Source organism: Leuciscus leuciscus (assembly GCF_965113295.1).
Source record: "Leuciscus leuciscus genome assembly, chromosome: 2".
NCBI lineage: Eukaryota > Metazoa > Chordata > Actinopteri > Cypriniformes > Leuciscidae > Leuciscus > Leuciscus leuciscus.
The window spans coordinates 52,699,684-52,720,768 of record NC_138726.1 but is presented as its reverse complement, the minus strand read 5'-3'; the positions used below and the strand labels follow the sequence as shown (position 1 = coordinate 52,720,768).

The window sequence follows — 21,085 nt, the reverse complement described above, 5'->3', positions numbered from 1 at the left end:
CTGACACTTTCGATCTGATACCAGTTTGCACAATAGTTTTTTACTGAAGTCTTTGCTAAAAGGTTACATGACAAAGTTTATGATCATTCTACAGCTGATGCAGATGATAAATCAGATGACGGACTATGAAGCAGCCTTTATTTGGTCCAAGTTTTTTGTGTAATATATCAACAGGTCAATTCCCACAACCACGCTTTGAAACTATTATGTAAACTTGATGATTTACTCCTGCAAGTTGAAGTTCAACCTACTTAAGCAATCACTAGTTAGTGGGAAATAAATAAATTTATGTATATATCTCATAAACCTTCAAATAATATATATATATATGATTTGAAGGTTTATGACATGCGGCCACCATTATTTAAAAGATTTGCAGTTTTTTGGGGGTTTACGATTGCTAGTTTGTGCCGACATGCCAAAGCAAATGTCTTCTTGACCTCACTGATGTTAAGGACAAGGGTCTTCCTAATGTTTTATGCTTGTTTTTCATTTGTTTTAAGATAAACAAAATCATGAAAAACTCCCAAGATATGCTGTATTTAAAAAAAATATTTTGAGGACTCGTTTATCAAGTGTCTTTTTTTTAGTTGGTAAGGAGGGTACATCTAAGAGAGACAGTTTTTATTCTTTGATGGAACTTTATTGAAAGTTAGGGAAGTGTTGTGCCATCTCCCGGAAATTAGTTTTTGCAGGGTGGGTTGTCTGGCTAATCCATAAACTAAAGTTAACTAATTGGACGTTGTTATAAAGTGTTACCAAAGTAATAATGGCTGTCAGAAATCGCCCCCATACCCTTAAAGTCCCTATGAAATCAAGTTTTTGGCTTTTAGTATGAATATGTTCGCCTTACTGTCATCTATAAGCTAGGCTGCTCTTAAACAATGACAAAATTCGCATTTAGAAGATTTAGTTAAGTTACGCATTTAGTTAAGCGTTCAAAACTTGCAGTCTCTCACTTCCGCCAATATGGATCAATGAATTTTGATGACATCACTCAGCAGCACTTCAGGTTTTCATCAGATTTTCTGTCCAACCAATTAGTGGACTGGGGTATTGGGGGCGATTTAGGATACAGCCTATGAAAAATAGCAAATGAAGAAAAAATTGCGTTACTTTTTCTCTCTTTGCGGTTCTGGACTTCCGTAAAGCACTCTTGCGCGCTCCTCAGTGCCTCGGTTACCACAACAACCAGTGAGCTTGTGCGCGCTTCCGTGGACGTTTCGCAACGATGTAACAACAACTAGCTTTTACAGTCCCTGAATACTACTGCTACTAAATCGAGTAAACCGTTTTATCTCTATAAAATATTAGGTTTGTTAAAATGCGTCGCTCAAAGTATTTCATGCCGAATGAGGTGTCCCTTCACAACACTGTCAAAGATATATGGGTGTCGTATTTGGGCAAAGTGTACGATCTGACGCCACTGCTGGAGGAATATAAAGGTAAGCAACTAGTAGCCTACCGTATCATTAAACAAAGAAAATAAATAACTATTTGGCATTTATTCAAAGCAGTATGTCAAAAAGACTCTCTCTTCCTCATATTACAGGTGATGTGTTATTGAAACCTAATAACAGAGTGTGCAGGAAAGGACATCAGTAACTGGTTTGACCCAAAGACAAAGGACGTAAGCCACACAAAAACAGTGGACAAAACTTAATGAAAATATAATATTTTCATGTCATCTGGCAAAGACAAGGACTGTAGATAACTGCACATAATAAAAATGTCATAACTTTTCTTAGTAATTTCTTCTCTTTTTGCCACACTATCTTAATCTTCTGAATGACAAAACATTTATATGACAAGATTATGGGACTGATATATACAGTCAAACCAACATTTATTCAGACACCTTCAACATTTCTCACATTATCACAGTTTATTCGTTATAGTTATATAGAACTTATAGAACTCAGAGATATCAAATCAGTTGATATTTCACTGGTTTTGGCCAGATATTCAACCTAATTCAATTGTGAGACAGTCTAACAGAAGGTTAGACTGTCTCACAATTGAATTAGGTTGAATATCTGTCAGCTGTTAAATTTAAGTACACAATTAGAACAACAATTTAGGTCAACAAATTAACAAGCAATGCTTAATTTTGTTCAGTCTGTGGTGTAAAAAGGTCGCATTAGCAATTAAAGAAAAAAACACTTAAGCAAAACATGGTCAGGTCAAAGTGTCTGAATCATTTTGGTCCCAAATTTTTATAAATGTTACTGGTATTTCACAGTATGAAGATTTTTTGGGTATAATAGGTCACAGTTTACTTTATTTTGCTATCCTCACTTACATAAATGAACTATAGTGTCCTGAACCCACCTGTAAAATATATATATATAAAAAATATATATATATCAGGTGTCTGAATAACTTTTGGTTTGACTGAATATTCAGACCCTTTTCCCAAAAAATTTGAATATCATGGAAAAGTTTATTTATTTCCATAATTCCATTCAAAATGTTAAACTTCCATAGATTATAGATTCAGGGTCCACAACTTAAACGATTTCAAGTATTTAGTTGTTTATTTGTACATAATTTGGGCTTCCAGCTCATAAAACCCACGAAAACAGGATTTCAAAAAATTCGAATATTACATGAAATCACACAGTAATTACACAGTAATACCAAATCCTGCTGGAAAATGAAGGAAGCATGAAGTGCTCTGAAAATGTCCTGGTAGACGGCTGCGTTGACTCTGGATTTAATAAAGCACAGTGGACCAAAGTCCTCTTTTCTGATGAGAGCAAATTTTGCATCTCATTTGGAAACCAAGGTCCCAGAGTCTGGAGGAAGAATGGAGAGGCACACAATTCAAGATGCTTGAAGTCCAGTGTGAAGTTTCCACAGTCTGTGTTGGTTTGGGGAGCCATGTCATCGGCTAGTGTTGGTCCACTGTGCGACCGCTCAACGCAGCCGTCTACCAGGACATTTCCAGAACACTTCATGCTTCCTTCAGCAGACAAGCTTTATGGAGATGCTGACTTCATTTTCCAGCAGGATTTGCACCTGCCCACACTGCCAAAAGAACCAAAACCTGGTTCAATCCTGGTTCAATGACCATGGTATTACTGTGTAATTACTGTGTGATTTCATGTAATATTCTAATTTTTTGAAATCCTGTTTTCGTGTGTTTTATGAGCTGGAAGCCCAAATTATGTACAAATAAACAACTAAATACTTGAAATCGTTTAAGTTGTGGGCCCTGAATCTATAATCTATGGAAGTTTAACGTTTTGAATGGAATTATGGAAATAAATAAACTTTTCCATGATATTCAAATTTTTTGGAAAGGGTCTGTATATATTGTTCTTCTCAATGTGGTGTTTTCCCCTTTCAGATTCTTACCCATGTTGACCCGATGACTGGCTGCATTAAATACTACACCCCTAGGGGGCGCTTTATACACATACCCCCTCCCTGCCCTCGCACTGACTGGTCCAATGACTTCGGGAAGCCGTGGTGGAAGGAAAACCGCTATGAGGTTGGGCTGCTGTCTGCCAAAACACGCTGGATCCGCATTATCAACACTCTGACCTCCCAGGAGCAGAGGCTGGAGGTAGCCCAGTATATGAGTATACAGTATAGAGTTACTGCCTCTTAGTTGCAACAAGCAGAAAATGTTAAACACACAATGCTAACTCATCTGCAAAAATGATTTCGGGATTGTGTCTTAAAAAGTGCATATTAATTATTTAAAGTCCCCCTGTATTCAAAATCATATTTGATCACTAAAATGCTTTAAAATAGCTTGAATGTAACTCTTCACTCTTGCTTTATTTAGTATACGTGGAACCATTAATATGCAAATTAGCCCCGCCTCCACTCACTCACACCAGCTCAGAATACCTGATCCACTTGGTCAGCTTTACTGTAGTAAACGTTACACAATGGCAAGTGGAAATGTTAGTCTATTTCAACCACATTAGCCATGTTTGAACCAGAAACTGATTCAGAAGAAGAGGAAGAGGAAGAGTGAATTATACAGGCTTGTATATAAGTCGATGAATCAGAATGGTGATGCGTTTTATGTATCGCTCTCTACAATGTCAGACATATAAAAGTAATTGATATGATTAGCCTTTGGCTTGACTACTTTATCAAACAGCTAATAATGTGTTGCTAATGTTTCACAAACCATGTTCCCGTTCGCCATCTCCGATTTAGAAAGCTGTCTTCTAAAAATCAGTATCCTTAGAAACGCCTTGAGCAACTTAGAACGTCAGTGGGCATATAGTTCATCACAACATTGTAATATACATCATATATACATAATACCGCTATATTGCTAAATTTAATAGATTTTTTTTTATATCAACAGTAAAATGTACTGGGATAACCTGGGTTCTCTTGAGACCCCTCTGGCAGCATAGTTAATGATATGCTAAAGCCCGCCCCCCTCGTGACCGGATTGGTTATAACATGTTTGTGATGTAGAGAACCACGTTTTTAAAACTGTCTTTGTTTCACTGCAGTTTTAAGGAGAAAATACTCAGCAATGGTGTTGACTGATGAATTTGCACAGTATGGTTTGTCTTAAAGGTGCAGTGTATAATTTTAAGTGGCATCTAGTGGTGAGGTTGCGAATTGCAACCAACAGAAGTTACGGTGGACGACAGGAAAAGATGTCGTCGTCTGTAGCCAGTTAAGCAATGAGGTTTCTTTATGAAGATAAATTAAGAAATAAGTTTGACTTAATTATTCTGTAAAACGATATGTTATTGCGAATATTATTGTTACTTGCTCATCATTGTGTTCATCATCTAGCTTTTTTGCAAGAAGAACAACATAGTGACGAAACGCGTTTGTCCGTTTAGAGCTACTGTAGACATGACAGCGCATTTCAATGTAAGGGGACCCGCGCTGTATGTAGATAGAAATGGCTCATTCTAAGGTAATAAAAACATAACGGATCATTAAGTAAGGTCTTTATACACCACTGAAAACATAGTTCTGTATATGATATTGCATTTCTGTCAACAGATCCTCCTAAATATTACACAATGCATCTTTAAAGCATATTAAAAACTCCACATAGACATATAAACGACATTAAAAACTTGATTTTTAGCACAGGAATTCCTGATACAATGCCTGTTTTACTCCACAGACCACATGTTATATTGCATGCTTGCACTGTGCTGCAGCAAACTGAGGAGGGCAGGATTTCTTCTCTTTCTAGTTCCTCTCAATCTTTTGATGTCATCCTCCCTCCCACTCTTTTGCATCTGATCCTTTTCCAGCTTGAGGGAAATGGACCTAATGTTGAGCCTCTGGCATTAGAGGCGCTCTCAGACTGACCGTGCTTATTTACTTGCTTCAGCAGCAGCCAGGCTATATAAACTCTGGGCTGAACAACCATCTGCCAGTTTTCATTCTGTCCAGATGCTCCTTCATCTCCTTTCTGAGAGATATAAACTCGGAAGTGCAAGAAAAGAAGTCAGAATTGCGAGTTTCGTTTTCCCCCTCAGAATTATGAGAAACTCAACTGTAGTTTTTTTTTTGTTTTTTTTTATTAATTAAATTTTATTTTTGTCAATGTAAACCATGTAATTTATTGTATAATTTGGGGAGGTGGTTGGTCTTAGGGGGGAACATGCTGTGAGTGATGTCCTGTTGAGTTTGGTCTTTATTTTTGTGCTGTTTTTCTTTTTATATGTGTTATTGTGTATTGTCATGTTTTGAGCATGTGTGGCTCTTGTTGTTATTTTCAATCAGTGATTGAAAGGACCCCCTTGAAAATGAGATGGTACATCTCAAGGGGCTATCCAAAATAAAAGAATAATAAGAAAGAATAATAATAAGTTATGAGGTTATGTCTAAACTGTTCAACATCTTGCAATTCTGACTATTTTCCCTGTACAATTCAGAGTTTATATCTCACAATTCATACTTTTTTTTCAGAATTCCGAGTTTATATCTCACAATTCAGACTTTTCCCCCCAGAATTCTGAGTTTATATCTCACAATTCAGACTTTTCCCCCCAGAATTCTGAGTTTATATCTCACAATTCAGACTTTTTTTCCCAGATGTAACGCAGTTCATTGTTATGGGAAGAAGGAGGCGGGAACCGGCGAACATTTAAAGACTTTAATGACATAAACAACAAAACGAAAGTAAAAGACAGCAGCCCCTCACAGACGACTGCTGTTACATAACAAAACATTAAAAAAAACACAACATAAGTCCAGGCCTGTCCTCTCTCGCTCTTCACTGTCGTCGCTCCTCCTTTATGCTTCCGCTCCTCCGTGAGAGATACAAGACCGGTGCGTCGCGCAGGTGTCGCTCATTACTGTACGTTCACACCGCCACCGACTTGAGCTGCAAAGAAGCTCTGGCCGCCCTTTCAAGGGCGCTTGTCAAAAAGTACGGGGAAGCTTGTTGACGCTTTGGCCGCTCTGAAGTCTGTGTCACACCATGAAATGTAAACAGAAAAAAAAACAAGCAATACATTGACACTAGAAACCTTTTATAATGACAGCATTTTTATAACCGTTTTGGTCACATTTGGTCGGGAAAAAATTATAATTAGCTATTATTATTATTATTAATAGTGTTTTTTTCTGCGCACGCGGCCAGGGCTCTCTCTCTCTCTCTCTCTGCTCGTTCTTATAGACTGTAAAAAAATATGGACGTAGTGTCCGTGACGTCACCCGTAGGTTTCTGAAGACCGTTTTTGAAGCCTAAAGTGGGCGTGGCCGACCGTCGCCATCTTGGCACCGAATTTATTTATTTTTACAGTCAGACAATGAGCTGAGGTAATGTGACGGCTAACAGACAGCAGACAAACGGCTAATGATGACGAATGACCAGAGCAGTGGGAATCCACCTGTCACTCAAAAGTGGACACGCCCTTAATTATGCAGAACTTTAAGACTTAATATAATGTAAACGGATGAGTTATAAACAAATTCACCCCCCTCACAGTTGTCATGAAGGGAAAAATAAGCTGTATAGACCAAAGCCACTTTTTGCAGCAGGCTGTAAACGTGTTTTTTTCTGCTGTAAAGTTGGGTATTTTAACATGGGGGAGATACAGATTTGACTCACTTCTGGTGCCTCAAACGGCCAGTCGATGAATTGCCATTGAATTCACTACCGTGTTGGTTTCAAGAGAGAGACGGGAGGTTGCCGCTTGGTTCTTATATATGCCCTGTCAAGCGCGCCCTGTTAAACTGACAGGACTTAAAAACACATGCAAATGATCAACTTTAACTCTATAACTCTATAACTGTGCAATTAATCCGATAATGATAGGAAACCCAGCAACGGCGATGATCAGCTTCTCCATTTTCCCGGAACTAATGTTTTGGAAGGAACGAAAGTTTACATCGTACGTTTCTCCGGAATCAGCCAGCACGAAGGACGTCTATATTCTGATGGGTTTCTGGCGTTTTGCCGCTGCTTGCCGCCCCATCACCTGCTGTTAGGATTCCATTGATTCCCATTCATTTTGGCGTCACTTTAACAGCGAATAACTTTACATCTGAGGCGTTTAAAGACTCTATTTGTCCATTGTTTATTTCTAAAGTAACACGACAATGTATAAAAGGCTCCATTACCTTGTATCTTACGTTATGGCCACGTAGAAGCAGTTTTTGTAAAAATAGGCTAACGATTGCGTCATAACCACGCGACTCTCTGGAAATTACCGTATAGACAGGAGGAGAAGCTCGCAGTCAATCGGGGGGACGTGGAGGCATAAAGTCCGATAAAGTCAAGGGAGAAGCCCATAGAGAGTCATAAAGTCGCTCCTGCACCTAGCTCATGGACACCTCCTACTCACGCTCTCCGTCTCTGCAAGATTCGGAAGGGAATGATTCAGATTTCTCTTGGAAGACTTACAACTGTCAGACAGGTTGCTCACGTCACATCTACGTCATCAAGCTCAGTTTGAGTCTGCGCAGTACGCTCAGCCATCAAGAAGTGAGTGCTTCTAATTTGCTTCACTTTTCTCCGTTGAAATCTATGGGGTCACTGTGTCCATTTCTTTTACTGTCTATGCTTGCCGCTGAACCGTGTCATAGCTCATTACCATAAAGTTGAGATACTTTCAACTTTCTGATTGACGCTCAAAACGGCCAAAACGCGACGGCGATGGATTTGATGCTCCTTGCAGCTGAGAGAAGCCAGCTTCCATTGAAAATGAATGACTTCCAGTAACTTTGGAAGCTCAAGTCGGTGGCGGTGTGAACGTACAGTTAGTAATCACGCCACCGGCCTCGTGCCGCTCTCTCACGGCCCTTGGCCTCGTCCTGCTCTCTCACGGCCCTTGGCCTCGTCCTGCTAGCCACATACCCCCATCGCCCCTCGCAGGCCGGGGGGTACCCACGAGACTGCGCTCTACTCCCCCCTCCCCCTCCTCCGGGGAGACCGGACACGGCGGCTGCGGTATCTGGGGGTATGGACAGACGAGGCGAGAGAAAAGGAGACGGAAGCATGAGGAGCGACAGGCACGAGAGAGGGGAGAGAAAAAAAGAAAAAAAATTCTTGGTCCGGCTCCCACAACGCTGCCATCTGGTCCTCCACCAGCTGGGTGATCTTCTCCGCGGTGCCTGGCGGTGGCGCTGGATAGCCCTCGGTGGACGGCTCGACACTCCTCCGCCACCTGGTGGACGGCGACGGCTCCTCTGTGTTCGGACAGTCGGCAGGAGTCCCCCGTTCCCTGCTCCTCCTCCGGCCCATGGCGGCGACTCCTCCACTCCCTCACGGACGTTAGCCCCCCGGCAACTCACTCCAGCGCACCGCCCCGAGGGTCCATGGCGACGGAAACTGCCCGCCATCCTCGATGGCACCGCTGATTCCCTACAGCGGGGAGGGCTCTTTGACAGCGCGTTCCTCCTTCTTCCCGGGTTTCAGCTCCAGTGTAAAGCAGTTCAGATGTTATGGGAAGAAGGAGGCGGGAATCGGCGAACATTCAAATACATTTTAATGATAAAAATAAAACAAATACAAAACGAAAGTAAAAGACAGCAGCCCCTCACGGACGACTGCTGTCACAATAAAATAAAACACAACACAAGTTCAGGCCTGTCCTCTCTCGCTCTTCACTGTCGTCGCTCCTCCTTTAGGCCGGCAACACATTGGCTGCGTGGCGTGGCCGTTTTTATTTCGGTTCCCATGTTAACAGGTTACCCCGGATTTCCACCAACTGCGGAACGGCTGCGGATCAGCTCCGCTGCGTGTCGGCTCTGTGCTCCGCCATCCATCAATACCTCTATGATCAATACCCACCAGTTCCGGATTTGTTGCGGAACGGCTGCAGCCATGACTGACAGCTGAAGTCAGGAGGACCATAGACAGTAAAAGAAATGGACACAGCGACCCCATTGGATTCAAAGGAGAAAAGTGAAGTCAATTAGAAGCACTCACTTCCTGATGGCTGAGCGTACTGCGCAGACTCAAACTGAGCTTGACGACGTAGATGTGACGTGAGCAACCTGTCTGTCTTCTAGTAGCTGTGCCAAGTTGTAAGTCTTCCAAGATAAATCTGAATCATTCCCTTCCGAAACTTGCAGCGACGGAGAGCGTGAGTAGGAGGTGTCCATGAGCTAGGAGCAACTTTTGCTAAAGTATTCTGATTCATTATTTTGTCATTTTGCCTGCACGTCCCCCCGATTGCCCGTGAGCTTCTCCTCCTGTCCATACGGTAATTTCTCTACAGTGCGACAGAGAGTCACGTGGTTATGTCGCAATCGTTTGCCTATTTTTACAAAAACTGCTTATACGGGGCCATAACGTAAGATACAAGGTAATGGAGCCTTTTGTACATTTTCGTGTTTCTTTAGAAATAAATAATGGACAAATGGAGTCTTTAAACGCCTCAGATGTAAAGTTATTCGCTGTCAAAGTGACGCCAAAATGAATGGGAGTCAATGGAATGCTAACAGCAGGTGAGGGTCTGCTAATCAATGGCGGCCCCCGGGGAAGCTTCAATTTTTTATGAAACATTGCCCCCCTGAGGAGGACCCATGAGATCTCTTGAATTCACGTATGATCGCGCGATATAAGTGCTGAATTGCTGCGGATCTCTCCGGCATCCGGCAAAAATAGAAGCTCTGCGTATCTGCTCCGGAGGGCTGCGGATCGCCGGAGTTGGAACGCAGCCGTTCCGCAGTTAGTGAAAATACACTCATTGACTTTAATGGAAACCTATTGACTCCGCCGCCGTTCCGCAGTTGGTGGAAATTAGGGGTTAGAGCTTGCACACTGCCTGCGTGACACACGCGTCTCAGGCGCGGCACGAGCCGCGCAGAAAACGCATGCATGCTAGAAATTGAACCAACGCCTATTTTTCACGCAAGCGTGTTGGACGCGTTTCCAGGCAAAATAGAATAGGAAAAGATGTTTATATGTCATTTTGACACGAATACATATTAATAAATGACATTTTGATGTTTGAAAGTCTTTAGGTTTTGACATAAATGCAGCTTTAAATGTAATTTAAAAAATATTATCGATTTTCAAATATTGCACCTGTCAATACAGAATTAAATATTCTGTAGCCTATTTTGCCGTCAATACTGCCGACGTTGTCTTTGCTGCTATATATTTATGTTTAACATGAAGTATAGGCCTTCGACAACTCTCTCCCCATATGTCGATCGGAATATATCACCAATGAGGCTTATCATATGTCACCTAGCAGCAGCAGCGCCGCGTCAGACACGTTTCTGGTGTGCAAAGACATAGAAAACGCCACACTCACGCCACGCAGCCAGTGTGTTGCCAGCCTCTCCGCTCCTCTGTGAGAGATACGAGACCGGTGCGTCGCACAGGTGTCGCTCATCAATTATCACGCCACCGGCTTCGTGCCGCTCTCTCACGGCCCTTGTCCTCGTCCTGCTCGGCACACCAGGATTCCGAGTTTATATCTCACAATTCAGACCTTTTTTTATTTTTTTTTATTATGATTTATTTCTCACAGTTCCGATTTTTCCCCCCAGAATTCTGAGTTTATATCTCACAATTCAGACTTTTTCCCCCCAGAAATCCGAGTTTATATCTCACAATTCAGACTTTTTCCCCCCAGAAATCCGAGTTTATATCTCACAATTCAGATTTTTCCCCCCAGAATTCCGAGTTCATATCTCACAATTCAGACTTTTTTCCCTTAGAATTCCGAGTTTATATCTCACAATTCAGACTTCCCCCCCCCAGAATTCCGAGTTTATATCTCACAATTCAGACTTTTTCCCCCCCCAGAATTCCGAGTTTATATCTCACAATTCAGACTTCCCCCCCCCCAGAATTCCGAGTTTATATCTCACAATTCAGACTTTTTTCCCCCAGAATTCCGAGTTTATATCTCACAATTCAGACTTCCCCCCCCAGAATTCCGAGTTTATATCTCAGAATTCAGACCCCCCCCCCCCCCCTGAATTCCGAGTTTATATCTCACAATTCAGATTTTCCCCCCAGAATTCCGAGTTCATATCTCACAATTCAGACTTTTTTCCCTTAGAATTCCGAGTTTATATCTCACAATTCAGACTTCCCCCCCCCAGAATTCCGAGTTTATATCTCACAATTCAGACTTTTCCCCCCCCAGAATTCCGAGTTTATATCTCACAATTCAGACTTCCCCCCCCCCCAGAATTCCGAGTTTATATCTCACAATTCAGACTTTTTTCCCCCAGAATTCCGAGTTTATATCTCACAATTCAGACTTCCCCCCCAGAATTCCGAGTTTATATCTCACAATTCAGACCCCCCCCCCCCAGAATTCCGAGTTTATATCTCACAATTCAGACTTTTTCCCCCAGAATTCCGAGTTTATATCTCACAATTCAGACTTTTTTCCCCCCCAGAATTCCGAGTTTATATCTCACAATTCAGACCCCCCCCCCCCCAGAATTCCGAGTTTATATCTCACAATTCATACTTTCCCCCCCCCAGAATTATGAGTTTATATCTCACAATTCAGACTTTTTTTTCAGAATTACGAGTTTATATCTCACAATTCAGACCTTTTTTTTGGGGGGGGGGAATTATGATTTATATCTCACAGTTCAGATTTTTCCCCCCAGAATTCCGAGTTTATATCTCACAATTCAGACTTTTTTTTCCAGAATTCCGAGTTTATATCTCACAATTCAGACTTTTGTTTCCAGAATTCCGAGTTTATATCTCACAATTCAGACTTCCCCCCCAGAATTCCGAGTTCATATCTCACAATTCAGACTTTTTTCCCTTAGAATTCCGAGTTTATATCTCACAATTCAGACTTCCCCCCCCAAAATTCCGAGTTTATATCTCACAATTCAGACTTTTTCCCCCCCCAGAATTCCGAGTTTATATCTCACAATTCAGACTTCCCCCCCCCCAGAATTCCGAGTTTATATCTCACAATTCAGACTTTTTTCCCCCAGAATTCCGAGTTTATATCTCACAATTCAGACTTCCCCCCCCAGAATTCCGAGTTTATATCTCAGAATTCAGACCCCCCCCCCCCTGAATTCCGAGTTTATATCTCACAATTCAGATTTTTCCCCCCAGAATTCCGAGTTCATATCTCACAATTCAGACTTTTTTCCCTTAGAATTCCGAGTTTATATCTCAGAATTCAGACTTCCCCCCCCCAGAATTCCGAGTTTATATCTCACAATTCAGACTTTTCCCCCCCCAGAATTCCGAGTTTATATCTCACAATTCAGACTTCCCCCCCCCCCCAGAATTCCGAGTTTATATCTCACAATTCAGACTTTTTTCCCCCAGAATTCCGAGTTTATATCTCACAATTCAGACTTCCCCCCCAGAATTCCGAGTTTATATCTCAGAATTCAGACCCCCCCCCCCAGAATTCCGAGTTTATATCTCACAATTCAGACTTTTTCCCCCAGAATTCCGAGTTTATATCTCACAATTCAGACTTCCCCCCCAGAATTCCGAGTTTATATCTCACAATTCAGACCCCCCCCCCCCCCAGAATTCCGAGTTTATATCTCACAATTCATACTTTCCCCCCCCCAGAATTATGAGTTTATATCTCACAATTCAGACTTTTTTTTCAGAATTACGAGTTTATATCTCACAATTCAGACCTTTTTTTGGGGGGGGGGGAATTATGATTTATATCTCACAGTTCAGATTTTTCCCCCCAGAATTCCGAGTTTATATCTCACAATTCAGACTTTTTTTTCCAGAATTCCGAGTTTATATCTCACAATTCAGACTTTTGTTTCCAGAATTCCGAGTTTATATCTCACAATTCAGACTTTTTCCCCCCAGAAATCCGAGTTTATATCTCACAATTCAGACTTTTTCCCCCCACAAATCCGAGTTTATATCTCACAATTCAGATTTCCCCCCCCCCAGAATTCCGAGTTCATATCTCACAATTCAGACTTTTTTCCCTTAGAATATCGAGTTTATATCTCACAATTCAGACTTTTTTTTCCAGAATTCCGAGTTTATATCTCACAATTCAGACTTTTCCCCCCAGAAATCCGAATTTATATCTCACAATTCAGACCCCCCCCCCCCCAGAATTCCGAGTTTGTATCTCACAATTCAGACCCCCCCCCCAGAATTCCGAGTTTATATCTCACAATTCAGACTCCCCCCCCCCCTCCCCCAGAATTCCGAGTTTATATCTCACAATTCAGACTTTTTCCCCCCAGAATTCTGAGTTTATATCTCACAATTCAGACTTTTCCCCCCCAGAATTCCGAGTTTATATCTCACAATTCAGACTTTTTTCCCCCAGAATTCCGTGTTTATTCTCACAATTCAGACTTTTTCCTCCCAGAATTACGAGTTTATATCTCACAATTCAGACTTTTTTTTTCAGAATTACGAGTTTATATCTCACAATTCAGACTTTTTTTTCAGAATTACGAGTTTATATCTCACAATTCAGACTTTTTCTCACAGTTCCGAGTTTATATATAACCTCAGAATTGGGAGATATAAACTCGGAAGTGCAAGAAAAAAGTCAGAAATTCAATTAAATTCACATTTATTTGTATTGAGCTTTTCACATTACACATAGTTTTAAAGCAGCTTTACAGAAAATGCATGTGTCTACATTACAATTTAGAGTGATCTGTTATCAGAGGTAACTGTCTAAGTTATGTATTTCAGAAATGTACATATACAAATCACAGTTAGCTAAAATGTATTAAATGTGGAAAAATTATTGAATGTGAGTTTATATCTCGCAGTTCAGACTTTTTTCCAAGTTTAGATATAAACTCAGAATTGGGAAATATAAACTCTCAAGTCTGAAACAAAGAGAGTCATAATTGTGAGATAAACCACACACAGACAAGACTTAAGCCTAGTCCCAGACTAAAATGCGTGTTTAAGCTGATTTAACTGAAAGCATCCATTGACATATCTTAAAATATGTCAGTGCCATTTGTTTTGTCTCAAGATTCACACCAGTAATGTTTTTTCTAAGGCACGTTTATAAAAGCTACTTAAACGTCCTGATAAAACTAAGACCTAATCCTGGCTTAATCTAAACCCTGTCTGTGAAACCTGGCCAAAAAGTCATAATTACCTTTTTTATTCCATGGCTGAAACAAGATTTGGTATCTTTCCCTGGGCCTAAGACAAATTCCTGCCCTCTGTCTTTCTGTAGAAGTATTTATTTACACCGTTCAGAAAATAAACATATATTTGAAGCACTTTTTAGCAGCCAGATAGTTATTTTAAGCAGTTGTTTTTGTTTTTTTATGCAGGTATGCTCAGAGGAGACCTTGGATGAGATTCTCCAGCGATACCTGTGCTACAATTCCCATGCATCGAGCTACACCTGGAAACACAATGGTGTAAATTTGGGCATGAGCAAGACCCTGAGTGAAAACGGCATCCCTGAAGAGGACGAGTCTTACTGCGGAAGTCCAGACTGTAACCTCTTCTCTCCATCCATTTGCCTGTATTTTAACGACGACCTCACTGAACTCTAAAGACGTATGCATTAATATGAACAATGGCATATAATTCATTAGAATATTGTATCCACTGCTAGCAAATTTATAGCCATCTGAGCAAGAACGCCACATCAACTATTTATGTGTTCAGTGCTTTATCGATTTCTGTCTATGGTTATCTTATTGCAGCTCTCTGGGCTTCATCCAATCAAATGCCGTGCAACAGAATAAAAAAGATGAATGTCAGCCTACATAATAAACCCCTGAACCATAAAGTCTGGTGGTTGCCATGGTAATTGCTCTGAGGAAATGCAGCAGCTACTGTATTGTAGGCCACAGCGGGCTCTCAACCCTAATTAACTTGCATTATAAATGTATGCATGTACACAGAATTGATTTCATGCAACCAACATATCAATGAAATCACTACTTTATGAGACTCATTTTTGTGATGCCATTAACATCAGCAAACGTGCATCTTTTAGGCAAGCGGTTTCATTTGCTGCTTGTCTTTGTGTCGTGTGCACAAGAAAGAACAATCAAGAAGATTCTTTTTCAATTCTTCAACAATTGCAAGAAAGAACAATCAACCAGGGGATCCGGGGCCTCGGGGGCCTAAAGATGGCTTAAAATTATTTAAAATAAGACAACATATACTTTAAAGCTCAAGATGTGAGCTGATGTCATATTTCTTATTTGAATTAATTCCCCCAAACACTTGTCATTTTTACTAAATAACTGGGGTTTCCCACAGTCTTAGAAAACCTGGATATTTAAGGAATTTTAAAAGTGTGATTTGTAGACCTGGAAAAGTCATGCAAATTAGTCAAATCTTAAAAAAGTCATAAACATTTCTATAACAGATATATTTAAATATTTTAATGGTTAGAAATTGCAATTTGTGAGTAAAATTAATAATAAAAAACTGTATTCACAAATGACTAGAAAAGTCATGTAAATTCATTAATAAAATGTAAACTGACATTGTTATTTAAACTGCTTCTGTAGTTATGCAATTGTATTTTATTTAATGTAATTATAACAGTAAAAGTAAATGTTGTTAGAAATATAATTTCAACTATTTATATAAATATTTATTATTAAATTAATTATATTGCCACTAGTTTCTGTAAACAAACAAAAAATATATATATATTATTACTATTATTATTATTTTATTATATTTTTTTAAATGTGCAGCTTTTTCTTTATATAGCAGAAGTACCAGACATATCTTGGGGGCGTCAATTGTTATATAATTATATATATAAACGAACTGCAAGTTTAATCAAAGAAGGGGTAGGCCTATTTCAAGTTGGAAAATGTGCATAAGCTGCTCTGGTTTGCATGGAAACTTGTGGCATGCATCCTTGAAAAGTGTCAGCGTTTAGAATGCAGTACTTATGTGCATTTGCAAACTATTAGTGTAAATCAGCAGCTAAACACGTGGAATGATCTATCTATGCCATTTCCATTCGCTAATAATTATTCTATTTTTTGCAGCTTTGATAACTTGCTTTGTTTTGTCCTCACCTCAAATAGTTAATTTTTAAGCAATGCAACATGATGTAAGTGTGGGCATGGCTGCGGCAGCGCTCCCCCTCGAGCCAACCTCACATCAGCCCTTTCGCTCCAGCTCTTTTTCTTTTTTCTTTTTCTTTTGTGGATTTGTTTTTACAAAGGTGGGGGCTTTAAAGAATATTAAGGTGGCCATGTTTGTTAGATTCGTGTTGCTCTCTGCAGTGCGCGCGTGCGTTACTACGTGCACTTGCAGAAAAAACAGAGTTACAAACCAGGCAAGTCTGAAGCAGTGAGAGAGAAAGATCACACAATAAAAATGAAATGAAATACAAGTGCAATGAGCTATACTCCCCCCTCCAGTTACAGTGTGATTATTTTTAAGAAGGGAGGGGAGACAGGAGAGAAAGAGAGAGAGAGAAAGAGAAAAAAGGAGGAGGAGGAGGAGGAGGGGGGGCGTTCTGAAATAATATAGTCAGCCATTTTTATGTAAGGGGATTTTTCTTATGGGGGGGGGGTTGTTAAAAAATAAATATAAGGGCGGCCATCTTTGTTTCTCTGCCTTGTAGTGTAAAATATTCCAAAACGCCCCCCACTTTTTGTGTGTCGATTTGAATATTAAATAAATATCATAATTCGGACGGAATACACTTTTGGATCTCGCGGAACGGGGTCACCAGCGGGAATATAATGTCCTCTCTTCTCCGTTCTTGTGAGGAAGATGAGGGCACGGCGGTTAATTCCGAGGGAGGAGATTTTGATGAAGAAGAAGAAGACGACGGAGACCTGGACGAGAACGCAAGCGACATAAACTCGCCGGCGGCGCCTCGAGAAACTGCAGCAAGAGCCGCGCCAGGTACCGTACAGTCCGCGCGCGCGGGGCACAAAAACACATCGAAACAAACGCGAATCACCCTTAAACTGCGACATCTGCGCGACTGTATATACTTCATCATGGATGCTCTGATGCTGTTAGGAATTGTGCATGCTTTATTTATCCGCGTGCATTTCGGCAAAGAGTTGCATAGAGTTTGGCTAAAGTTGACCGATCCCCTCTCTCTCTGTCCCGTCTGTGTCATTCATCAGGTCTTGTCATATGATGGTGCTTTTTCATCTCCCGCGGTGATCTGACAAAGGATCATTAAGCTGCCATCATCTCTCTCTCTCTCTCTCTCTTTTTTTTTTTTTTTTTTTTTGGTTACCCTGAAGGTTGCGGATATTTACTTAAGCAGATACAGAATAACAAGCCAATGCATTGATCTAAATGCGGGTCAGAAAGAGGCGCGAGTATCAGGACTAACTGTTACCGCTTTGATTGTGACAATGTAAATAAACTTGACCCGACCCACTGCCGCCTTGTTCAGAGATCTGCTATGCTTTCACTTTGCAAAATGTCATGACAGTTTGTCCTCTGTCATCATCCCTCAGGCTGTTTGACTGTGACTATGTCAAAAAACCGCTGTATTATTATGTGTATGGCATATGACATCAACAGAGATAGTGATGAGTCAAAAGTTCCACTATTCAGTCGATTAATGTACTATCTTACCGTGCACAATCAAAGCTTTTTATAAACATGACGCTGTCATATTATTACGAGGAATGTGATGAGTAATGGGGTTTTTTATATTTATTTTTTTATAACAACTGGTAAAATAATTTGTGACACCACAATTTTTAAATACTATTTTTCTTTAAAATAACTTTAGTTAATTCTAACTTTTATATTTGGGGCCTCGTGTAGTGTGTGTCTCACGCATTCCCACAGTGCGCGTGAGTCAGTCAGCAGCAGCACGCGCGTCCTGTCTCGCCCCCGCGACCTCCATGTGCGGATCATCTGGTGGTCTCTCACTCCGGGTGCAGGAGTTCACGGCGAGGGGAGCATCAGCTTAGCTCACGGCCTTTCAATCCCCGAGCCTCGAGTGTGTGTTTCTGCCGCCTCTGGCTGGAGGGGGGGGCTCTGCCCGCGCGCGCGCGCCCCAGCAACAAAGACACTATCAAATCCAACTCATTAATCTTAACGCAATGGCGATACTTCTGCGCTATCTGCTGTTAGTCAGACATGATATGATGATACAGTGCAGATACGGTGCTACATTTACAAAAACAAGCTGTATAATGCAGTGTAAAACTAGAAAGTGAGTAGGTGTACTTTTTAACGTGAGAAGGTATTTCTATCTTATTTGACCCTTAAAAAAAGAAAAGAAAAGATCTTTCGTTGGTGTAGCCTTAACTAATATCGTCAGGTTTATTAGGCATGTTGAGTTATATTTTGGACTTGGTAATATTATGTCCAGAATGTTTTTGAATTTAAATGGGCTAAAAGAGTTGTGTGTTTTACACAGAGCTGTCTGCTTTAAATGAAAGAATAGACTGGTTTAGTTTCGTGTCAACGTTTTTACATGGCTGCTGTAAATTGTCACATGACTGCAGTTGCCCCTTCTGAAAGATGATGTCTGTGTCAAAGCGCCTTTTATGGAAGCATAATACAGGGACCTTATTTGGAATATATAATATTAACCCCTTTTGATTTAGATGTGAAAACTGGTTAGGTTAACTGACAACACAAACACATTCTGAGAGAGTTTTAAGTTTGATGGTTGTGGTTTGCTACTGGTCATCTCATGTGAGTGACAGGTTGTGAGTTATTTTGATTAAAGATTATGAGGGCACATAAAAAAAAAAAATTATGAGCATGGATAAATCTTTTACAATAAATACTGCAGTATTCCAAAAAAAGAAAAAAAGAATTGTCAATTTTGATTTCATGGTGGCTTTAGAGTAATTTATTCTCCTCTAATGCAGTGACCTGAAATTTTCATCTTATGGAGTGCCACATACAAAATTTATCATCATCTTAAAATTCACTCTGTAAATAGCTTTCCATGCGAGCCGGCTGTCATAATTAGGTCATGTAGATAATTATGTTTGTGAGATTAATTCATTAAATACTACAGCTTAGTTTAAGTCATAAGTGGAATGACTTATTTCCTATGTGACAGTCTCGGTCTCTGCACCGCTCGTGTTGTTCAATAATTGAAGTGGGAAATGATTTGAAGGATACCTCAGAGGGTTTGCAAAGAATTACGGTCACTTTAATTTCATCAGTCCTCCCATGTTCCCTCATTTCCCTGCATCTCTCTCACTTAGATGATGGAGACGACATTGGCGAGACATCAGACAGGGATAACCTGGGGAAAAAGAAACGAGGTCCTAAGAAAAAGAAAGAGACGAAGAAGAAAGACAAGGACAAGGAGGGGAAGATGACCAAAGCGCGCAAGCGCAAAAAAATAGTATGTGGTTGATGTGTTTTTCTGTTCGAATGCATTTTTCATTCAACTTTTAGTTAATAGTAAGCTGTGAATCATCAATTCTTTTTAATTAAATTACAAATTTAAGTCAAAATACATGAAATGCTGATTAATTAGCCCTTATGAATTACAATATATCAAAATATTACATATTATAATATATCATATATATGATACAAATTATATAAGTTATATATGCATATGTATATGAAGAGTTCAGATGCAAAAGCCTCTAAATGCCATCTGAAATTTTCTTCTAAAATGATCATTTTTATCAAGCTCGTATATTTAAATTAAATAATTTCACTTAAATGGCAATGAAGATTACCTATTAATTATCATTTAAGTGAAATTACTGAACTGAAATATACAAGCTTGATAAAAATGATCATTCTATAAGAAAATTTCAAATGGCATTTAGAGGCTTTTGCATCTGAACTCTTCATATATATATATATATATATATATATATTGAAAAGAGCCCCTTGAATGGAGATAATACAAAATTGTGGATGAGAGAATCATTTAAAGGTACACTATGTAACTTTTGGCCACTTTAGCAGACAGTTAAAAAACAAAACTGCGTGCATTTTGCAGATGAACATTGTTTTGGTTTTGCTTTGGCTCTGCGTGACTGTATGGATGAATATGGTTCTTTCTCATAACTAAAAGAGAGAAAGAGATATATTATCCTGCTGCTCATAAAACATTCACTATAGGCTTAAGAGATATAACCAGGTTAGATGGAAAGGATCTCAAGCTGACTAGCTGAAGACGTTACTGTAGCTTTACATATTAATGGATATGGTACATAAATACCAGCACAGCGCTACAACAACCATAATGAAATGAGCCTTCACAATAAATAATGCGTTACAATGAACTACATATGGCTGTTGAGTGATAAAAACATCATCTCCGCGTTGCTTTTACAACATTTCGAATCCTTCAGTTCTTGTTATCTCCGAAAAGCCAAGTCAATGTTGATTCTTGTTTTATTACGAGCTCTGACTCGTTCTCTTTTTGCCAGCAGAATCTCCTCTGTTGGGCGTTTGTTTAAAACGGGTTTATTCCCGGAGTTTGGAGATTTAGCTTCTCCATGTCAACCTTTCTCACTCGTTGTGAAACTAACGTCTGCCACTCCAACATCAGACACACGCCAAAGTAGCCGGAGCAAGTTTTCTCTATTTACGGATATGACGAGACACGCACGGGCGAGGGACGCATGTACACAATATCCCCTGAAAACCATCCCGACAGGTCTAAAATATAAACACTTATCATAGGCTTACCATAGTGAATCAGGGTAAGACAAAAACACGTTTTGGAAAAAGGATTGATGATGCATTGACAAAATTTTGGTT

At 40.1% G+C, this 21,085-nt stretch overlaps 2 protein-coding genes across 6 annotated transcripts in view; both read left to right on the top strand.

Moving 5' to 3' along the window:
* Positions 1–6: 6 nt before the first annotated feature.
* On the top strand, positions 7–15,167 carry cyb5d1 (cytochrome b5 domain containing 1). Its single transcript, XM_082148035.1, is given in 6 exon segments — positions 7–290; positions 340–1,445; positions 1,553–1,572; positions 1,574–1,630; positions 3,353–3,571; positions 14,701–15,167. Coding segments are annotated over 5 exon segments (645 nt in total). The 5' UTR covers positions 7–290; positions 340–1,324; the 3' UTR covers positions 14,929–15,167.
* Positions 15,168–16,908: 1,741 nt separating this feature from the next.
* The window catches only part of chd3 (chromodomain helicase DNA binding protein 3), a 62,633-nt gene continuing 58,456 nt past the window's right edge, over positions 16,909–21,085 (top strand). For 4 of the 5 annotated variants that reach the window (XM_082147670.1, XM_082147667.1, XM_082147666.1 and 1 more), the window contains exons 1-2: positions 16,909–17,266; positions 19,561–19,703. In XM_082147670.1, the coding sequence (XP_082003796.1) occupies positions 17,101–17,266; positions 19,561–19,703 (309 nt within the window). In that variant the 5' untranslated portion in view covers positions 16,909–17,100. The remainder of the gene's footprint in view (positions 17,267–19,560; positions 19,704–21,085) is intronic. The other variant, XM_082147668.1, reaches the window with a different exon arrangement.